The sequence below is a fragment of the Nuphar pumila genome, chromosome 9 (genome assembly GCF_984573655.1).
Source record: "Nuphar pumila chromosome 9, dmNupPumi1.hap1.1, whole genome shotgun sequence".
In the NCBI taxonomy this organism is placed as follows: Eukaryota; Viridiplantae; Streptophyta; class Magnoliopsida; order Nymphaeales; family Nymphaeaceae; genus Nuphar; species Nuphar pumila.
In genome coordinates this window covers 11585237-11603792 of record NC_143257.1, presented here as the reverse complement: position 1 = coordinate 11603792, position 18556 = coordinate 11585237, and the positions used below count along the sequence as shown (strand labels likewise).

At 35.9% G+C, this 18556-nt stretch overlaps 1 protein-coding gene across 3 annotated transcripts in view; it reads right to left on the bottom strand.

Annotated features, from left to right (window-relative positions):
• LOC149828416 (PHD finger protein ALFIN-LIKE 4-like) overlaps positions 1-18556 on the bottom strand; it is a 77140-nt gene that overhangs the window by 7869 nt on the left and 50715 nt on the right. For 2 of the 3 annotated variants that reach the window (XM_090017565.1, XM_090017566.1), the window contains exons 5-6: positions 7174-7288; positions 5118-5590 (exon numbers count right to left, since the gene is read on the bottom strand). In XM_090017565.1, the coding sequence (XP_089873691.1) occupies positions 5336-5590; positions 7174-7288 (370 nt within the window). In that variant the 3' untranslated portion in view covers positions 5118-5335. Of the gene's footprint in view, positions 1-5117; positions 5591-7173; positions 7289-18556 lie in introns of those variants that run through there. The other variant, XM_090017567.1, reaches the window with a different exon arrangement.

The following is an 18556-nucleotide window of genomic DNA, read 5'->3' as shown; positions in this document are numbered from 1 at the left end:
CAAGCTCCTAATTTCTCTTATTGAAAAAGTTTGTCTCATATTGATGAAACTTTTTGAGAAAAGAAAGAATGTCGAGCAACATATGACAGTCATTATGACTGTCGAAGGTAAAATAAAAGCTAGAGGAACCGGAGAAAAAGGCACAACAAATATGTGTGTAAGTAGTGCATTTTCTCCTACATCGATATGAAGCCCGCGATCGATCTCACAGTTACAGGGTTGATCTTCAAAAAGACTTGTGCTCTTGTAAAGAGTGGCAAGTTAGCAGGATTCTTTATGATCACATGCATTTTGTATGAGGGCAACCTACTATAAGATTACTATGATAAGTTTTTCATAGTTGAATCATATCGAGCTACATATAATCAATATCATTCTTCCTGAAGGTGGATAATTTCTCACACATCGCTCAATCTACTCTTATAGTTGTATATCCACCAAAATTGGTTTGTAAAGCAGAGTAACCTAAGGTTAACAAATGGAGAATAGAATACAAGGATGTTGTGTCATACAAGTGTAGTGTATATGATGAGGTTGGCCACAACAGGCGGAAGCATAAATAAAGTATATTAGAGTATGTATGCTTTGCAAAATATAGGATTTGTTGATCATTGTTTAATGAATTACTTATTTGTGTGTATATCTAGTGTTTTTAATGAATTACTCCAATATCGTATGCCTTCTATGTATATCGTAGGTAGTTCATGATATATAGCCGTAGAGGTTGTCGTGGCAAAAAAAAAAAAATTTGCCTGAGTTTCAAAGAGAAAAAAACAACTTGTGGTGCATCATATATAATCAATATCTTGAGTCATGTGTGTATATTTATCATACTATACATGTATGAGAATCATATAGAATTTATTTTATTGTTAAGAATAAGTTTATGAGAAAGAAAAAGTTGTACAACATAACACAAAAGAGTCAAACGAATATGAATTTAGCAAAGACACTATGTTGGCAAGTGATGTAAGTGTTAGGTTTGCACGTTCGTTTGTTTGTTCTTTTATTACATTTGCATGTAGACTCATTTGAATCTAACATTAATGTACCACATTGAATTTATACTATATAGCATCTAGCAATATTCATAGATAACCTTTAACTGGCCCACAACTAGGACAAAGAAAGAAATAACTTATCGAAGACTTTATCTCATATTTCTTTGTGAGTCAAAAAAGCAATGTTTATATTGTTTTTCTACCAATTAATAAAAACTAACTGGTAAACATTATTTGTTCACCACAAATGGTCACAACTAAAGGGTGGTGACGTGGGGCAGTTGACTGTTTGGAGAGTAAGACTTTTCGTATCATTTCCATAAAGCTGACAAGGTATCACTTATATAATTTTGCATACTTACAAAACTTAAATTTTTACATGCACAACAACCTTAAACTAAATTTATGTTGCAACTCTTAATTCTTTATAATTGGAGCAATGAGCACTGGGTTCTTTGGGAAAAGGACTTCAGACAGTATAATTCTACGCAAAACACATATTTAGCAAATAAAAACCTCAAACAAATAGTATGATAATATAACTTATTCAATAATATACTATCTTTGTTGCATATGTTTGTTATCTCGTTTTCTTGCATATGTGTTACAGGTTTTTTTTAGAGCAATTTGAGTTTGAATGTTACAAAGATTGGATGGCGCAGAACATAGAAGGTATTCTTCAACAAGAAAACAAGTAATTACTTTACATTTGTTTGTTAACTCAATTCATACATGTACATGTTATTCACTTGGTATATGATTATTACAGGTATAATTATGATATATTTGTCATAGTGTATATGCAATACTTAAGTAGAAATTGGGGATTAAACTTCGTGCAAGTATGTATTTATATGTTGTTCAGTTTTTTGAGATGTTCACTATAGTTAGTTATTTTCTAATAACCCTTTTTTCAACAAGATTTCACAAATATAAGGAATCGTATGATCAACTTCTTTAAATACACAAAGAAGAGGGCTTCCAAAGGTATGAAGGCCAATAAAAAAGCAGAGGTTGAGGAGACATCAGTCAATGAGGTACCGAATGTCAATGTCTCGATAGCTGAGCTATGAACAATTGTGGGTTTATTGTAATTTTGTATTGTAAACTTCAAACATTAAGGATGTAAATGTACACACACATGAGTTATGGACATTGTTGTTGTTTGTTTGTTATTGTTTAGATTTATTTTGTATGGTTTGTACATGCACAAACACATGTGTGAATGAATGAATATATGTGTGAACATGAATGAATGAATATATTGTAAAATGTATGAGCATGTTTCAATAAATGAATTTATTAGAATGAGAAAGTCTGCATAATTTGTCAACTTTCATAATTATTTTATGCGAACTTCTTTATCCTCACAAATATTTGCCATTCTTATGTAAAAATTTATTGGAATAAGGAAGTTCGCATTAAATAACTACATTAATTGACACATATTTGCGATAATAAGACAAATATTTGTCTACTTTCACAATTATTTTATACAGAATGTTAAGTTTCACAAATATTTTATGTAGACTTACTTATTCAACATAAAATATTTGCGATGATGAGAAATGATGCATAAAATATTTATGAGTCAATTAATTTTTGCAAATATTATATGTGGACTTCCTCCTGTTTATATTTGTTATTTTTTGCAGTTGTTTTATGTGAACATCCTCATTCCAATAAAAACCCACTCATACATATAAATTTATTCAAATGACATTATGTATATTATCAATGAGTTACAATGTTAATCTTCCACACAAATTTATAAAACAATCACATGAAGTCATTGTTGAGGATGCTATCAATGGCACAATCGTAGCTCGTCAATGACCAAAGGTAAGCAAGTTGGAGACCACTGGTCAGAGTATGTTGTTTGATTCAGTTGTTAAAGATGCCATTTAAGATGTGCTTACCTTAAAAAAATGTTGTCGATGGTTCAGTCGTGATAAAGTGTCGCCTATGAATAGTTGTTGGAAATAGTTATCGAAACAAGTCACTGAAGGAAAGTAGGTTAGGGACCACAAAGAACCTTAGTTTATGCAAAAATAGCCTTAGGGGTGTGGACAACGGGTTTATATATGATTCATAAACTCCATAAAAAATAAGAAATATTATATATATGTCATAAATTTACAAATATTTCAGTACGATATTTGCAATGTTACGACATTCAATTAAACTAAAGTGGAGGTTCGCACATATGTTTATGTGAATTCGTAAAGTATATACGAATAAGTAAGATATTTATGATATTAATGGTTTCAGTCTAATCGAAGGTTCACACATATGTTTATGCAAATTCGTGAATATACACGAATAAGTAGGATATTTGTGATTTTAGTGGTTTCAGTCTAACCGGAGGTTTACACATATATTTATGCAAATTCATAATGTATATATGAATAAGTAAGATATTTGTGATTTTAGTGGTTTCAATTTCATGGAATGTTCACAAATAAATTTATGCGAGTTCATGAGATCTGCATAAGAAAACATGTGATTCTGAATTTAAGTGAGAGTTTGCACTTAGCTGATAAGCGGTATAATTTTATCGTAATAACTTGTCAAATCATAATTGTGAAGAGTAAAAGGGTCCTAACGAAGTTGAGTATTTGTAATTTTGGACATAGAGTGAATAACAAAAATTATAAGGTTTTTAAGAAAACATATCAAATTAGTTGTACAGTATGGTCATTTTTCCATATATTGTATGGAACTCACCTTTCGACATAATCGAGAAAGTCAATAAAAAGGATAGTGCAACCTTATATGAATGCTGCAAAAAGATTTCACAAGAATCACCAAAGGGGAGAGAAAAAACAGTTAAGGTTCTATAGAGAAAAGGGTTAGGATTCTAAAGGAAAAAAGGCCAGATAACTAGAAACAAACGAAAAAAAAAAGAATTGCAATGACTTTATATATATATATGAATCAGCATGCATGCAGATGTGTAAACATTCAAGAACTTTGCGTAAGTCAGCACACATTTGCAAAACTCGTTAAAGAGAATTTTGTCCAGGGAGATTCGCATAAACTCTACACCAAAGTAGTACCATATTTGCGAAAGTCATATCATAGTGTGAATGTCGCGAACATTCACATCACCAAATATTTGTGGACCTCCTTTAGGATCAGCTACTTAAAAGAAGCTTCACATGGTAGCTCAAAAATGTCTTATTATATATGTGAATTTCGTTTGGTATTTGCAAATCTCCTAAGGATGAAAACTAGCAAGCTTCGCAAATTTGATTATGCAAAAATTCGTGAGATATGCAAAATTATCATGTAAATCTACTTTTTAGAAAGGTTGCGCTTCCCACAACGTACCTACATATCACAATTGTAGACATGAGGCAAATTTTGGGTCATTTCAAAAAATGTATCATTTTCCAAAGACATTACGATCGTTTTCCTACTACATGAGCTTAACCCTTGTACCATGCCTATGTGAAAAGGTTTGAGTCCCACCATGCAGTTCATATCTTTTATGTACGAAATATGGCATCCGATTTCATAGCTCAAAGATATTTTGATCATTTACAAGGCCCACAAGATTTATTAGTATTTGAAGGCTACTCCAGTAGGTCCAGATGACTCGCCCACCAATGCAAGGAATACAGCTGAAATGACATGCCTTTGGACAGTCAGATTTCAAGCTCAGCCTCTCATAAAATAAATAATTAAGAGTTCGTTAAATGCCACCTGGTTCTCAACTCCCAGCCGCACGGGTACTTTTAGAACCTGCTATTGCACAGAAAAATCTAACCAGTGGAATCTGCATCAGCAAAAGTGATCAGTAGATGGCTTGGCATAAATCCTGTTCTACGGCTTTACTCTCACAGGTTTAGGACCCTCTGCTATCTGCCTCTATTTTAAAGGTTAATAATGGCTTGAAGCTCTCCAATTGTGGCTCGCACAGTCTATAGGACACAGTGATCATGCATGGCTGGCGCCTTAACCAGTAGCAGATCTTGAGAGAGGGAAAGCCTCACGGCACCATCAGCCATATCTCTAATCATGGCAAGTTGCCAAATGCAATTGACAGCTGACACAAGAACATGAATAGCGGATGGAACATATGCATGACCATACCACAAATATACACATGCATGTGCACAAAGAGGCGAGTTCCCAATAGACAGCCCACACACACACACACACACACACAGAGAGAGAGAGAGAGAGAGAGAGAGAGAGAGAATGTGCTTTACAATATAAAAAAGCACGTCTGATGACATCTAACGTTCCACAACATAAAATTTGCAAATTGATGGAACTAGTTCTAATGTAAGAAAGCAAAAGCTAATACCTAACAGCTCCTGCAATGCCTAATGTGCCCGAGCCTTCTTGTTAGAGCAACCTGGGCATTTGTACTGCTTAATATGCTGAGCCTTGGCTGGGGTTATTCTCACACACTTGCCATGGAACCATATCTCACAAATGTCACAACAGATCCAAAACTGGTCTGATGCATTATTCATGCCGCACGCACCACAGAGAGCATCCTTATGTTCATCCTCTTCTTCGTCATCCTCATCATCTTGGCCAGCTGGTTCCCTTGATGCTTTTGTTGTGTTCTCTCTCTGCAATGAACCAAGCTCAACCAAGATTAACCCAATACAGATTGATGCTCGAAAATTCCAACTATGGTGGACAGAAGACCATGCTCACACACACATACGGAAAATTAGTAGCTCTTAGACAGTTTTAGCTCCTACACATCCCAAGCACTTTAAAGCACATAGTTACAGGCATTTTTTCTTACTCTAAACCTGTAGATGTGTTTATTATGGTTTATTAAATCATGCTTTGGAACAAATCAATTTAACCAAAAAAGTTGACTTTTTCATCAAGTGTTGGCCCTTTATGAGGCATTGATTTTTAATGGCTCTAAAAACACATCTAAACATGAAAAGTAACCCATTAAAAGAATAAAGCATGTTTTGCACTAAGTAAATTATATAGAATACATTTCTAAGTTCAAATGAAGAACACCTACACATGCTTTAAGCCATTTAGGATGATTTAGGAGATAATGCTCAGGATCTACATACTTTTCACACATACATACATATATATGAGTCGGGAGTAGGTGCCTACCAAGAGCGAACGGGGGTTCTCATAGTGTTTTTTGCAAATTAGACCACACAGATGTATTCGGCATAGCCGATTTGCTAGAAAACAACACTTGGATCGTGTTTTCCAATGAAAAAACGTGAATTTTTAAGATTGAATATTTAGGAAAAAAATTTAGACTGCGATTTTCAAACCTCATGAAAACCAACCCATGTGTCAGAATTGGATGGACCGAAAGTCCGTTCCTATAAAATCAAGCATGAGGAACACATCTGTATGGTCAGATTTGAGAAAACAAGAAAAAAAAGAAAAAAAAAACTTCAGATGCCTGTTATGTTGGCGGTAGTCACAGATCGGAGTAGGCAGACTCTCTCTCTCTCTCTCTCTCTCTCTCTCTCTCTCTATATATATATATATATATATATATATATATATATATATATATATATATATATATATATATATATATATATACACACACTATCCTCGGGTCTAAGGAACCCTCTAGTTGGAAGTCATATGCAGAGTTTGTTTTGACCAGATCTGACCCCACGGATGTGTTCAGCATGGACAAAATAGGAATTGACCATTGGATTGTGTTTTTTTTGTAAAGTACGATCTTTTGAGGGTTGGAATTTTGGTACATTGTAAGCTGTTGATTTTTCAGCGCCCTGAAAATCGAATATACAGGTCACAAAAGCATGATCTAAGGGCTGATTTCTACTAAACAAAATATGCAGATCAGATTTGGAGGGTCAAAGGTGCAGAAGTAATAGAAAAATAATAATAAAAAAAAATCACAAGATTCCTTACCGATGAGGGTAGCAAACATTAACCTTTATATATATATATATATATAGAGAGAGAGAGAGAGAGAGAGAGATGATGGCATTATTTCCAAACAGTGGTATTAGTTACATCAGCACCAAAATCTAGCAGAATAAAGAAACGCAACATTTTGTGCAATATTTGGAAAATGTTATCCTCAGGGCCTCAACTATCAATCCATAAAGAAATTATTAATGCAGGCAAGTAGTTTTTTTCTGAGCAGATGGATTAAGCACCGCAGGCAGAGAGGTTTCATGCTTACCTTGCTCTTACTGCTACCGTTATTTGTAACACTGGATACTTCTTGTGCTTCCTTTTTGCCAGAAACAACCTCATAAATAGATGGAAGACCATTGATCATGTTAAACAGCCTCATTCTGCAATCAGAAACACATACAAATGAGAAATGAAATTTATTGAATAATGGCCAACAGACTCAGAAATAAACTGTCTTGCTCGTGAAAGCTCCCTTATGGACACAAAAACTTCCGCTTCAGTAAGGGGTAGTGTTAACTTTATCAAGTTGTTGCAAGTTGTTGCAAGTTGCCGCTGAGTTAACTTGAACTTGCACCAAATCACCATAATCAACCACAATGACCTTGTGTTGAGTTCTCAAGCATCTTAGCCCATGTAGGCTCTATGAGCTCAAACAAAAGGCCTACAAATAGATTAGTCAAATATGTGCTTAGCTCAATTGGCTAAAGTTGCAAGAATCCCAAAAAACGAACACTCTTCCAGCTGATTCTGATGGAAATGCCATGCATGTATTGCAGGTTCTAGACATTGGTGAGAAATAACTGGTTTAGCAAAAATATGATCTCAACTATAACTGTCAAAGGGAACAAACATAAACTTTGGAATTTATCATCCAGTGTAAAAAATTTATAATTAGAAACATTTCATGTCTTTAACTTTTTTTCTCATTTCAGACTGCATTAAGTTTTCGGAAGCTTACACAAACTCAGAAATGCTATCCTGTCTTCAAGGTTAGGGAGATAAGGGAAAATTCCAATTGAATTTAAATTTCACACTTGTAATAGCCAGTCACATCTATGTTGGGAACAAGAGCAAATTTTGGCATGGATACTTCTTTAATAGTATCACTGTGAATAACAACAGTATTATCAACATAACACCATGAGAAACCCAAAAACAATACTAACATCAACATACACATTATCATAACCGATTCCCATTTTCATGACTAGTGTGATCAAACTTCACTAATAGAACATGAAGATGGCCTCAAGAAAAGCTTTCAGGCCATGTATCTGGAAGTTATTTCTGTTAATGTATGTATATATATATGGGTGTTTTAGTCTTTTTCCTGTGTAAGGGCATAGTGGTCATTGTACATGTATTTTCTTTTTTTTCTGTATTTATTTTTTAGTATCTAATTTAGGTATTAAGCTGAAGGCATTCTTGTCATAGGCTAGAGAGTTGTTGAGATTTCCCCAACAGCTATATTTCTAGTCGTTCCAACGGCTATATGATCCCTCTTTTTTGTATATTAAGGGGTTAAAACCCCTCTCATTTTAAGCTTTCTCAAGGCATCTGCCTCTAATAAAATTCATATATTTATATATTGATTTGTACCTATAAGTGGCTGATTTGTGTTCTCTTTATCGACCCAGAAGTGGCAATTGTATTTGTGTTCGCCTATAAGTGACATCCGCTCAACTCTTGGTGTTTTGTGACATGGTATCAGAGAAAAGAGCTCTATTGCTGATTTTGGTATCATTAGACCCCCAAACCTCAAAAAATCAATTGTATCAACGACTAGAACAAGAGCATAATCATAATGCCACTAATGGGTTAAAAGCACACGAAGGTGTGAATAATCATCTTTTGTCTACCTATAATGACACTCAAAATAAGTGTATCAGTGACTACATCAAGAGTATAATCACAATGTCACTAAAGGGCTAAAAACCATGGTTGTCAGTTGAGGAAGCGGGAGTGAGAAGCGAGAGCGGAAAGCGAGGTACTTTCAAAATTTTAGGAAGCGGGAAGCGTGGGACCACTTAGGAGTGAATCGGGAATCGTCTCAGAAATGACCTAGGAAGCGAACCGGAAGCGAGGGAGAAGCGAAAAAAAATACAAAAAAATTTGAAAAAATGGGAGAAGCATGGGGAAGCGTGATGGGAAGCGCGCTTCCCATTAAAGGAAAGTGTGTTTTCCATTAAAGGGAAGCGCACTTGCCATTTAAAAAAGGTGTTTCCCCGCGTGTTTCGGAAGCGCGACGTTCCACGCTTCGGGGAAGCGCGCTTCCGGTAACTCTGCTAAAAACACACAAAGGTGTGAATAAACATCTCTTGTCTATATATAATGACACTCAAAACAAGTGTATCAGCGACTAGATCAAGAGTATAATTACAATGCCACTAATGGGCTAAAAATGCACGAAGGTCTGAATAAACGTCTCTTTTCTACGTATAATAACACTCAAAATAAGTGTATCAACAACTAGATCAAGAGTATAACCAGAGTGTCACTAATAGACTAACAACACACATGAAGGTGTGAACAAACATCACTTGTCTACATATAATGACACTTAGATAAGAGACATAAAAAAGAAAACGCACCCAAAGTAAGAAAACTTGCAATGGAAACACACTAATGTCATCAATAAGAATATCAATTTTAACAATCTTTCGAAACACCATAGTTTCAAAAATAGATAGTCATCTCAAATAAATAGAATCATAAGCATTCATAATAATAACAATGGTAAAAAACAAATGAGTAATACAACACACTTTCAGATTCAGAGATCAAATAAGTATCAGTAAGAGTCAAACCATAAGTTGACAATCGAAATTGACATAAAACGAGGTGCACACAACTTACCCCAACAAACATCTCTGATTTAAGAATAACAAGGCAAAGAAAAACGTTGCATCATATAAAATTGTGTCATAAGAAGGCAATAAATACTTATAGAAATAAATTTCCAAAAGGGTGAGTTCATATTACATAACCGATTTGAAAAAAAAAAACAAGTTTCAAATCAAATCCAATAAAGGTAGCATAGTATGAATCTGAGTGCACTAACTCAAAGGGTGTTTTTGAAACAAAACCCCTTTTAGGGAAAGGGATAGATTTCATTTTCCCAAAAATGCAGTCTTCATATGTAATATCTTTTTCTTTAAAAAAAATCACAAATGAAAATAAGTACATCTTAAAAAAACTCGTATGTCCAAGTCTTTTATGCCAAGTTTCAATATCATTTTCTTGGACATAATTAAATTATTAGATGGAATATTCAAAGAGTCCATGAAGTAAAGATCTCCTCTCCTATGGCTTTGCCCAATCAGCTTGCCAGACCAGAGATCCTGCACAGAGCAACCCATAGAAGAGAAAGATTTTACATCCATGATCAAAAATTTGAGATACATAAAAAATGTTCAAATTCAATTTTAGAACTACTCTATTTTTTTGAAACATAAAAAATTTCAGAGCTTTTAGATTTTAAGGTCCCAACGCTTTTAATTTTCAAAGAAGTTCCATCAGCAATAGAAACAAATGATGTTTTTGAACTAGTGCATATATCAGATAGAAATTTTTCATTTAATGTCATATGAAAAGAAGCTTCAGAATCAAGTTTCCAAGAACCCATACCTGGAGGAGATAAAGAGGCAACGGCGGCTCCTGAAGTTGATGAAGTTTTAAGGAACTGTTGAAGCACCATTGTTAATTGATTAATTGAATCTTTAAGATCTCCTTCATCCTTGCTTCTTCCTTCTTCTTTAAGGTGGACCCTTCAATGAAAGCAACCTCGTTCTTCAACTTAGGACAAATAGGCTTAATGTGACTCGGCTCATTACAACAATGACAAATGACTTTTCTTGGTCGTCCATTAAATTGCTTTACAAAATGAAGTGGTCTATAAGGTTTGACAGTATTTCTGGGTCTAAATACACAGATGCAAATTGGCCAGGAGATCCAGATGAGCGTAGGTCTGTCTCAGGATACTGTGTTTTCATTGGCCTAAATCTTGTCCCTTGGAGCAGTAGGAAACAAAATGCCACAGCCAGGTCAAACACAAAAGCTGAATATAGGTCAATGGCAGCTGCTACAGCCGAAGTAACATGGATCAGACACCTGTTGACAGAAGTAGGAGAGTCAATTTCTAAATGTATTTTATTGTGTGATAATCAAAGTGTCATCAACATGTCATTTAATCTTATTTATCACAGTTGTGCCAAGCATATTGAAATTGATTAACATTTTGTACGACAGAAGGTTGAAGAGAAGGAAATTGAACCAGAATTCGTTCGGACTGCTTATCAAGTTGTTGACTTGTTTACAAAAGGGCTTATCAAAGACAGATTCTGGATGTTAAAAGGCAAGTTGTCCATGGTTCAAAACCATGTACAACTTGAAGGAGGGTGAAAAGATGTCATTCACGGCTGGGTCTGGATCTCAAGATCCAGACCCAACTGGGTTTTATTTTAACATGTGTTCATTAATGGCATGATGTAATTTTATGTTATTGTGTAATGGGCATTTTCGTACCCTAATAGTTGCATCAGCATATATTTAATGGAAAGCCAATACCGCAGACCCTAAATGGGGTTTTCTACAGCCACCGATGCCTCTCTCCCTCTCTACTCCTCTTCCTCTTGTGATTGACGGTGGAATACCATTTTCTAACAGACTTCCATATCCTAATTGTTCCCTTGTTATGGGTGAATGCCTTTAAGTGTATCTTGTCAGAAGCTATATGCATATCACTTCTCATTGGTGTGATCCCTTCTCTAAGGGTTCGTTTGGTGCCCCATATTGTGGATGAACTTTTGTAGAAGTCAGTTCTGGGGATGACACAGTTTAGAATTTCATCTGTAGAATAAAGAAGTTGTTTGGAAATTGTAACTTGAAAAGACTTTTAAACATTAAATGGTGTGTTTGGAGCATTAGTTAAGGCCTTCTAAAGCACTATTTTTGTAGTAAATGACCAACTTACCCTAGGCCTTCTAAAATGGGTAAGGTTTGGGTCGGATATAGGTTAAAGTCATCCCGCTCAACTTGAACTCAACTCGAGGTGGGTCGGGTCTAGTCATGGGTCGGGCCAACCTGAACCCAACTAGAGGTGGGTCGGGTCTGGTCATGGATCGGGCCAAGCTGAACCCAACTCTGTAAAAGTATCTTCAACAAGATACTAGAATCAAGACCCAATGTTCTTGATGAATAACTGTTAAAACATATGTAATAATACCATAATACCCGATAGGGGTATTATGGTCTTTTCACAAAGTACCCAATAGGGGTACTTATTTTATTTCTTTTATTTTACTGTTTTTTATTTTTGTTTTTATTTTTTAAAATGTATTTTTTGGATACCGAAAAGGGGCCCCACAATGGAGTCGTTGGGGCCCCCAACGGTCACAAATGTGACCGTTGGGGGCTCCCAACGACTCTATTGGGAGCCCCTTTGGTCTCCTTTTCTTATAAATAGGGGGAACCCCCCTTGTATGTGGTATTGCTCTTGAGAGCTCCTCTTCAATAATAGTGATATTATTTTTCATGTGTGTAGCCTTTTTATAAGGCCCTTCATATATCCCTTAGTGGATTTCCTCTCTTGTGCTTGTTGCACTTGTTCGTGTGGGACATAGTGAACGCTTTAGCATTCTTGGTTTCTTCCGCATATTTCATTACATGGTATCAGAGCCATACGATCTTCTAAAGGTAAAATCGTGTCTCTCTCTACTTCCTTTCTTTCTCACATCTTAATTGTGTAGCAATGGAAGTCAAGATCGATCTATCATTCAAACTCAATGAAAAAAATTACATGATATGGGCATCCGCAATGGAGAATAATCTCAAAAACAAGAAGCTTTGGGGTTATGTAATGGGAACCGTTCCGAAACCCCAACTTAAGCTCACAAAGATGGAAGGAGATCAAGAGAAAGCACTTGAAGGCGATGCTCCTCTCAAGGCCATTGAAGATTATAATCATCAAATGGAAGATTGGGAGAGCAACCATGCAAAAATCCTAGCATGGTTTATGAATAATGTCGAACTCAAGGTATGTGCAAATATTGCAAAATTCTGCCGGGCAAATGAAGCTTGGTTTTTTATGAAGGGTATGTTTACCCAAAAGGATCTTGCAAGAGCTTATTTTTTGCAAGAAAAAGTAAGAACCACAAAACAAGGTGACATGAGCATACAAGATTATTATAGTGCTCTAAATCCTTTGTGGGATGAATTGGCTCTTTTAGAGCCTAAATGGGTGGCTATGGAGGATGTGGTACTAAGACAAAAACAAATGGAACAAGATAGATTGTTTCAATTTTTATTTGGGCTTCGTCCCGAATTTGAACAAGTGAGATCCTCACTTCTCCATAGATCCACGTTTCCTCCCTTAGAAGAGGCTATTGCCGAGATTACTCAAGAAGAGACTAGGCATAGCATGGGTAAAAGCATAGAGGAAGTTCTTGCCGTATCTAAACCCGGCAATCATGTTAAAACATACAAACCACCTCATTTTGGTAAGCAAGGGAGTGGTGGAAGAAAAATGATTATATGTCATCATTGTTATGAGCCGGGACATATTAAACCCGTTTGCCCAAAGCTAAATGGGGCATTCAAGCCAAAGGTGGCTTCCGTTGAAGAATCCACCACCAAAGAAGATGACGGCAAGAACGGGGATCTCAAAGATACTCTTGGACAAATCTCCTTGGCTCTCCAACAAATTCTAAAGGTCACTTCTTCCACCTCCGGTGCCGCCATTGCCTCATCATCACCTCCCGGTACGTACTCTTGGATTTTAGATTCCGGAGCTTCTTTTCACATGACTCCTCATGAAAATGCATTAACCAATGTGCACACCAATTCAAAATTATCTTGTGTCTCTACGGCCGATGGAACTTTTCTCAAAATAAATGGTATTGGAACTCTTGATTCTAAAAATATTCAAAATTTTCTTGTTCCAAAAGTTAGAATAGTTCCTAAATTAAATCTTAACCTCTTTTCCGTTTCACAAATAGCCGATCATGGATGTGAAATATCTTTCTCATCCCAAGGGTGCTTTGTGCAGGATCTCCGATCCGGGAAGCGGATTGGGCAAAGCCATAGGAAGGGAGACCTTTATTTTATGGATAACTTAACACTTCCAAATACCTCATTTTGTACTTATGTCCAAGACAAAAGTATTGAAACTTGGCATAAAAGGCTTGGACATCCAAGTTACTCTAAAATGTATCTTTTTCCTTTTGGAAACAAGTTTTGTAAAGAAAAAGATATCAATTGCAAAGATTGCATTTTTGGAAAAATGAAGTCTACTCCTTTCCTATTAGAACCTTTGTGACAACAAGACCTTTTGAATTGGTGCATTCCGATGTATGGGGACCATCTCCGGTTTTATCCAAAGGTGGTTATTCGTATTATGTTACGTTTATTGATGATTATACTAGATACATATGGATTTATTTTCTTAATGTTAAATCGGAAGTTTTTAACTTCTTCAAAGAATTTCATGCAAAAGTTCAAAATCAATTTCAAAGTCAAATATCCATTCTTAGATCCGATTCGGGTGGAGAGTACTTATCAAATGATTTTCAATCATATCTAAAACAACATGGCATTTGTCATCAAAAATCTTGCCCAAGAACTCCTCAACAAAACGGTCTAGCGGAGAGAAAACATAGACATATTTTAGAAACCACTAGATCCTTACTCATTTCTAAAAATATTCCTAAAAATTTTTGGGCCGAAGCCGTGTTAACCTCCACCTATTTAATCAATAGGATGCCATCTTCAAAATTGAACAATATCTCTCCTTATAAAAAACTTTTTAATATGACACCCGACTACAATCGTCTTCGTATTTTTGGGTGTAAATGCTTTGTTCTTTTGCATAAAAGAGATAAATTGTCACCTAAAGCAATAGAATGTGTATTTTTAGGATATGGTGAAAATCAAAAGGGCTATAGATGCTTTGACTATAAGAACAATAAATTATTTGTCTCCAAAGATGTGACTTTTTTAGAAGGAAAATGGATTTGAAATTTTGGAAAAACCAAATGAAATTGATTATATGTTTATCAATGATCTTTTAGAAGACTCAAATGATAATCTTTTGAGTCATCCGGAATCTTTAGAAAATACTCATGATAATGGTGTATCACCAACTAATGGTGACAATCTCCAAGTATACACTCGGCGTGAGGAAGCACAACCTATTAGTGCTTTAGAAAAATTCTTGCGGCTTAACGAACCCCTAGAAGAAACCTCTCTTAGGCGTTCTTCTAGAGAATCCATTCCACCAAATAGGTTTGTCTCATATGAAACTCTCTCACCTAAATATAGAGCTTGTCTAATTGCCTTGCATTCTTACTATGAACCTTCCCACTATAATCAAGCAAAAAATATTCCTCATTGGGTTGAAGCAATGAAAGTTGAACTAGATGCTTTAAATAAGGCTAAAACTTGGGAAATAGTTCATCTTCCTCCAAATAAAAAAGCTATAGGATGTCGATGGGTCTACAAAGTCAAAACAAAAAGTGATGGTTCCCTAGAACGTTATAAAGCTAGATTAGTTGCTAAGGGATATTCACAAGAATATGGCATCGATTATGAGGAAACTTTTGCCCCCGTGGCTCGCATGACAAGTGTTAGAACTCTAATAGTAGTAGCATCATCTAAGAAATGACCTATATTTCAATTAGATGTTAAAAATGTCTTTCTTAATGGTCAGTTGAATGAAAAAGTATATATGGACCCTCCGCCGGGAATTAATGTTAACCAAGGTCAAACTCTTCGGTTATTAAAAGCTTTATATGGTCTTAAACAAGCCCCTAAGGCTTGGTATGATAGATTTAGTGCTATCATGTTAAAATTGGGATTTCGTTCATGTTATACTGACACTGCTCTTTTTGTTAAACGTGCAGGTAATAGTATCATCATCCTTCTGCTTTATGTTGATGATATGATCATCACTGGCAATGATGAAAGTGGTATTCTTAATGTTAAAAATATGTTAAAACATAATTTTGATATGTCTGATCTGGGATTTCTCAGGTACTTTCTTGGTATAGAAGTAGCATACTCTCCTCGAGGGTATATATTGTCACAGATGAAGCTTGCTGCAGACATATGCTCCAAATCTGGGATTTCAGATGACAAAAAGGTGGAGACTCCCGAGGTTATCAATGCTAAACTACGACTGGAGGATGGAGTTCTGCTGGATGATCCTATGCCCTACAGGCAACTCATAGGCTCCCTCACCTATCTGACTATCACCAGGCCGGATATTGCTCATGTTGTGCACTCTGCAAGCCAATTCAGCATGCTCCTACATCTGTGCATATGAGTGTTGTGCTCCGTATCATTCGATACATCAAAAATACTTTGACTAAAGGGCTATTCCTATCCTCACTCTCTTCCTTAGATTTACTGGCTTATACTGATGTTGACTGAGGAGGAAACCCAAATGATCGAATCTCAACTACTGGCTTTTGTGTTTTCCTAGGAGATTCGCTAATTGCTTGGAGGTGCAAGAAACAGTAGAAAGTCTCGTTGTCTTCTACTGAAGCAGAATACAGGGCTATGGCAACTACTACAATGGAGCTTGTGTGGCTTCGAAGTCTTCTTCAAGATATGGGAGTCGAAATTACCGGTGCTTCGAAGCTTTGTTGCGACAACAAAAGTGTCATCTACATTGCCAGCAACCACACCTTTCATGAGAGGACTAAACATATTGAAATGGACTGTCATTATGTACGTGATGAATATCTTCGTGGGACAGTTACACTGTCATATGTCACTTCAGAATATCAACTTGCAGATTTCTTTACCAAAGCCTTGCCTGCTCCTCGCTTCTTGTTCCTTCTTGGCAAACTTTCGGTCATTCCCCCGTAAAGTTTGAGGGGGGTGTTAAAACATATGTAATAATACCATAATACCCGATAGGGGTATTATGGTCTTTTCACAAAGTACCCAATAGGGGTACTTATTTTACTGTTTTTTATTTTTGTTTTTATTTTTTAAAATGTATTTTTTGGATACCGAAAAGGGGCCCCACAATGGAGTCGTTGGGGCCCCCAACGGTCACAAATGTGACCGTTGAGGGCTCCCAACGACTCTATTGGGAGCCCCTTTGGTCTCCTTTTCTTATAAATAGGGGGAACCCCCCTTGTATGTGGTATTCTCATATGCACAATAAGAACACAAAAAACACTTGTGCATGAAAGCACAAATAAATCAATCTCACAAATGCACTAAAAATGAATAAAAAGCTTTATTGAATACTTGGGTTTTGACTCAAAGCCATAGAAGTACAAGGAGGGGCAATGCCCCTATTTATATAATGAGGAGGGCCTTGGAGGGGCCAACTCATAGACGTTGGAGCCCCTCCAAGAGTCACAATTGTGACCGTTAGAGGGGCCCAACGTCTATGAGAGTGCCCCCCCCCCCAAGGTGCATTGACTTTAGTAAAAAAGAAACGAAAAAGAAAATAAAAAAAAACAAAAAACAAAATTACAAGCATATTTGTAAATTGAATATGCGCAAGAATAAAGAAATGACTAAACTACCCCTATGGTTAATAATAAAGAAATATATATTTTATATATATAATTAGGTAGATGTATATACATATATATCATATATGTATATGTATCACCTTTTATATATATAAAATATATATGAGATTACAATATTTGATACATAATTTAACACCCCCCCCCCTCAAACTTAGGGCAAGATCACCGAAAGTTTGCCAAGAAGAAAGTTGAATCGCGGAGCACACAACGCCTTGGTGAAGAAGTCTGTCAACTGATATTCTGAAGTGACATATGGAAGATCAATGACTCTTTTCAGGTAGGCTTCTCGAACATAGTGACAGTCCATCTCAATGTGCTTAGTCCGCTCATGCAAGGTATGGTTTTTGGCAATATAAATTGCACTCTTGTTGTCACAGCATAGTTGAGTGGGCCCCTCTAATGTGATCCCCATGACTTCTAGTAGCTGATGAATCCATACGATTTTCATGGTAATAGTTGTCATGGCACGATATTCATCTTCAGTTGAGGATAGAGACACTTTCTGTTGTTTCTTACATCTCCATGAGATTAGTGAGTCTCCTAAAAACACACAAAAACCAGTGGTGGAATGACGGTTATTTGGGTCACCTCCCCAGTCAGTATAAGCAATTAATTTTAATTCAAAAGAAAAGGATAAGAATATTCTCTTATTTAGTGTACCCTTTACCCGCAAGATGGCACTCATGTGAACCGATGTTGGTGCATGTTGAAACTGACTTGCAGTATGAGTTGCATGAGAAATATCTGGTCTAACAATACTTAGATACATTAATGATCTCACAAGTTGTCTGTAAGGGGTGGGATCGGAGAGAGGAATACCACCATCAATCTTCATTTTGGCTCCTACTATAGCAAGTGTTTCACAAACCTTATTATCTGTAATACTAGACCTGTCGATAATCTCAGAGGCAAGTTTAGTTTGAGATAAAAAATACCCTCTATGAGAGTATGCTACTTCAATACCTAAAAAATAAGTTAGAAAACCCAAATCAGACATTTCAAATTTATCTTTCAAAATTGATTTTATGCTTTTAACCTCTTTAGAATCACTACCGGTTATAAGCATATCATTCACATACAAAAGCAATATTACAATCC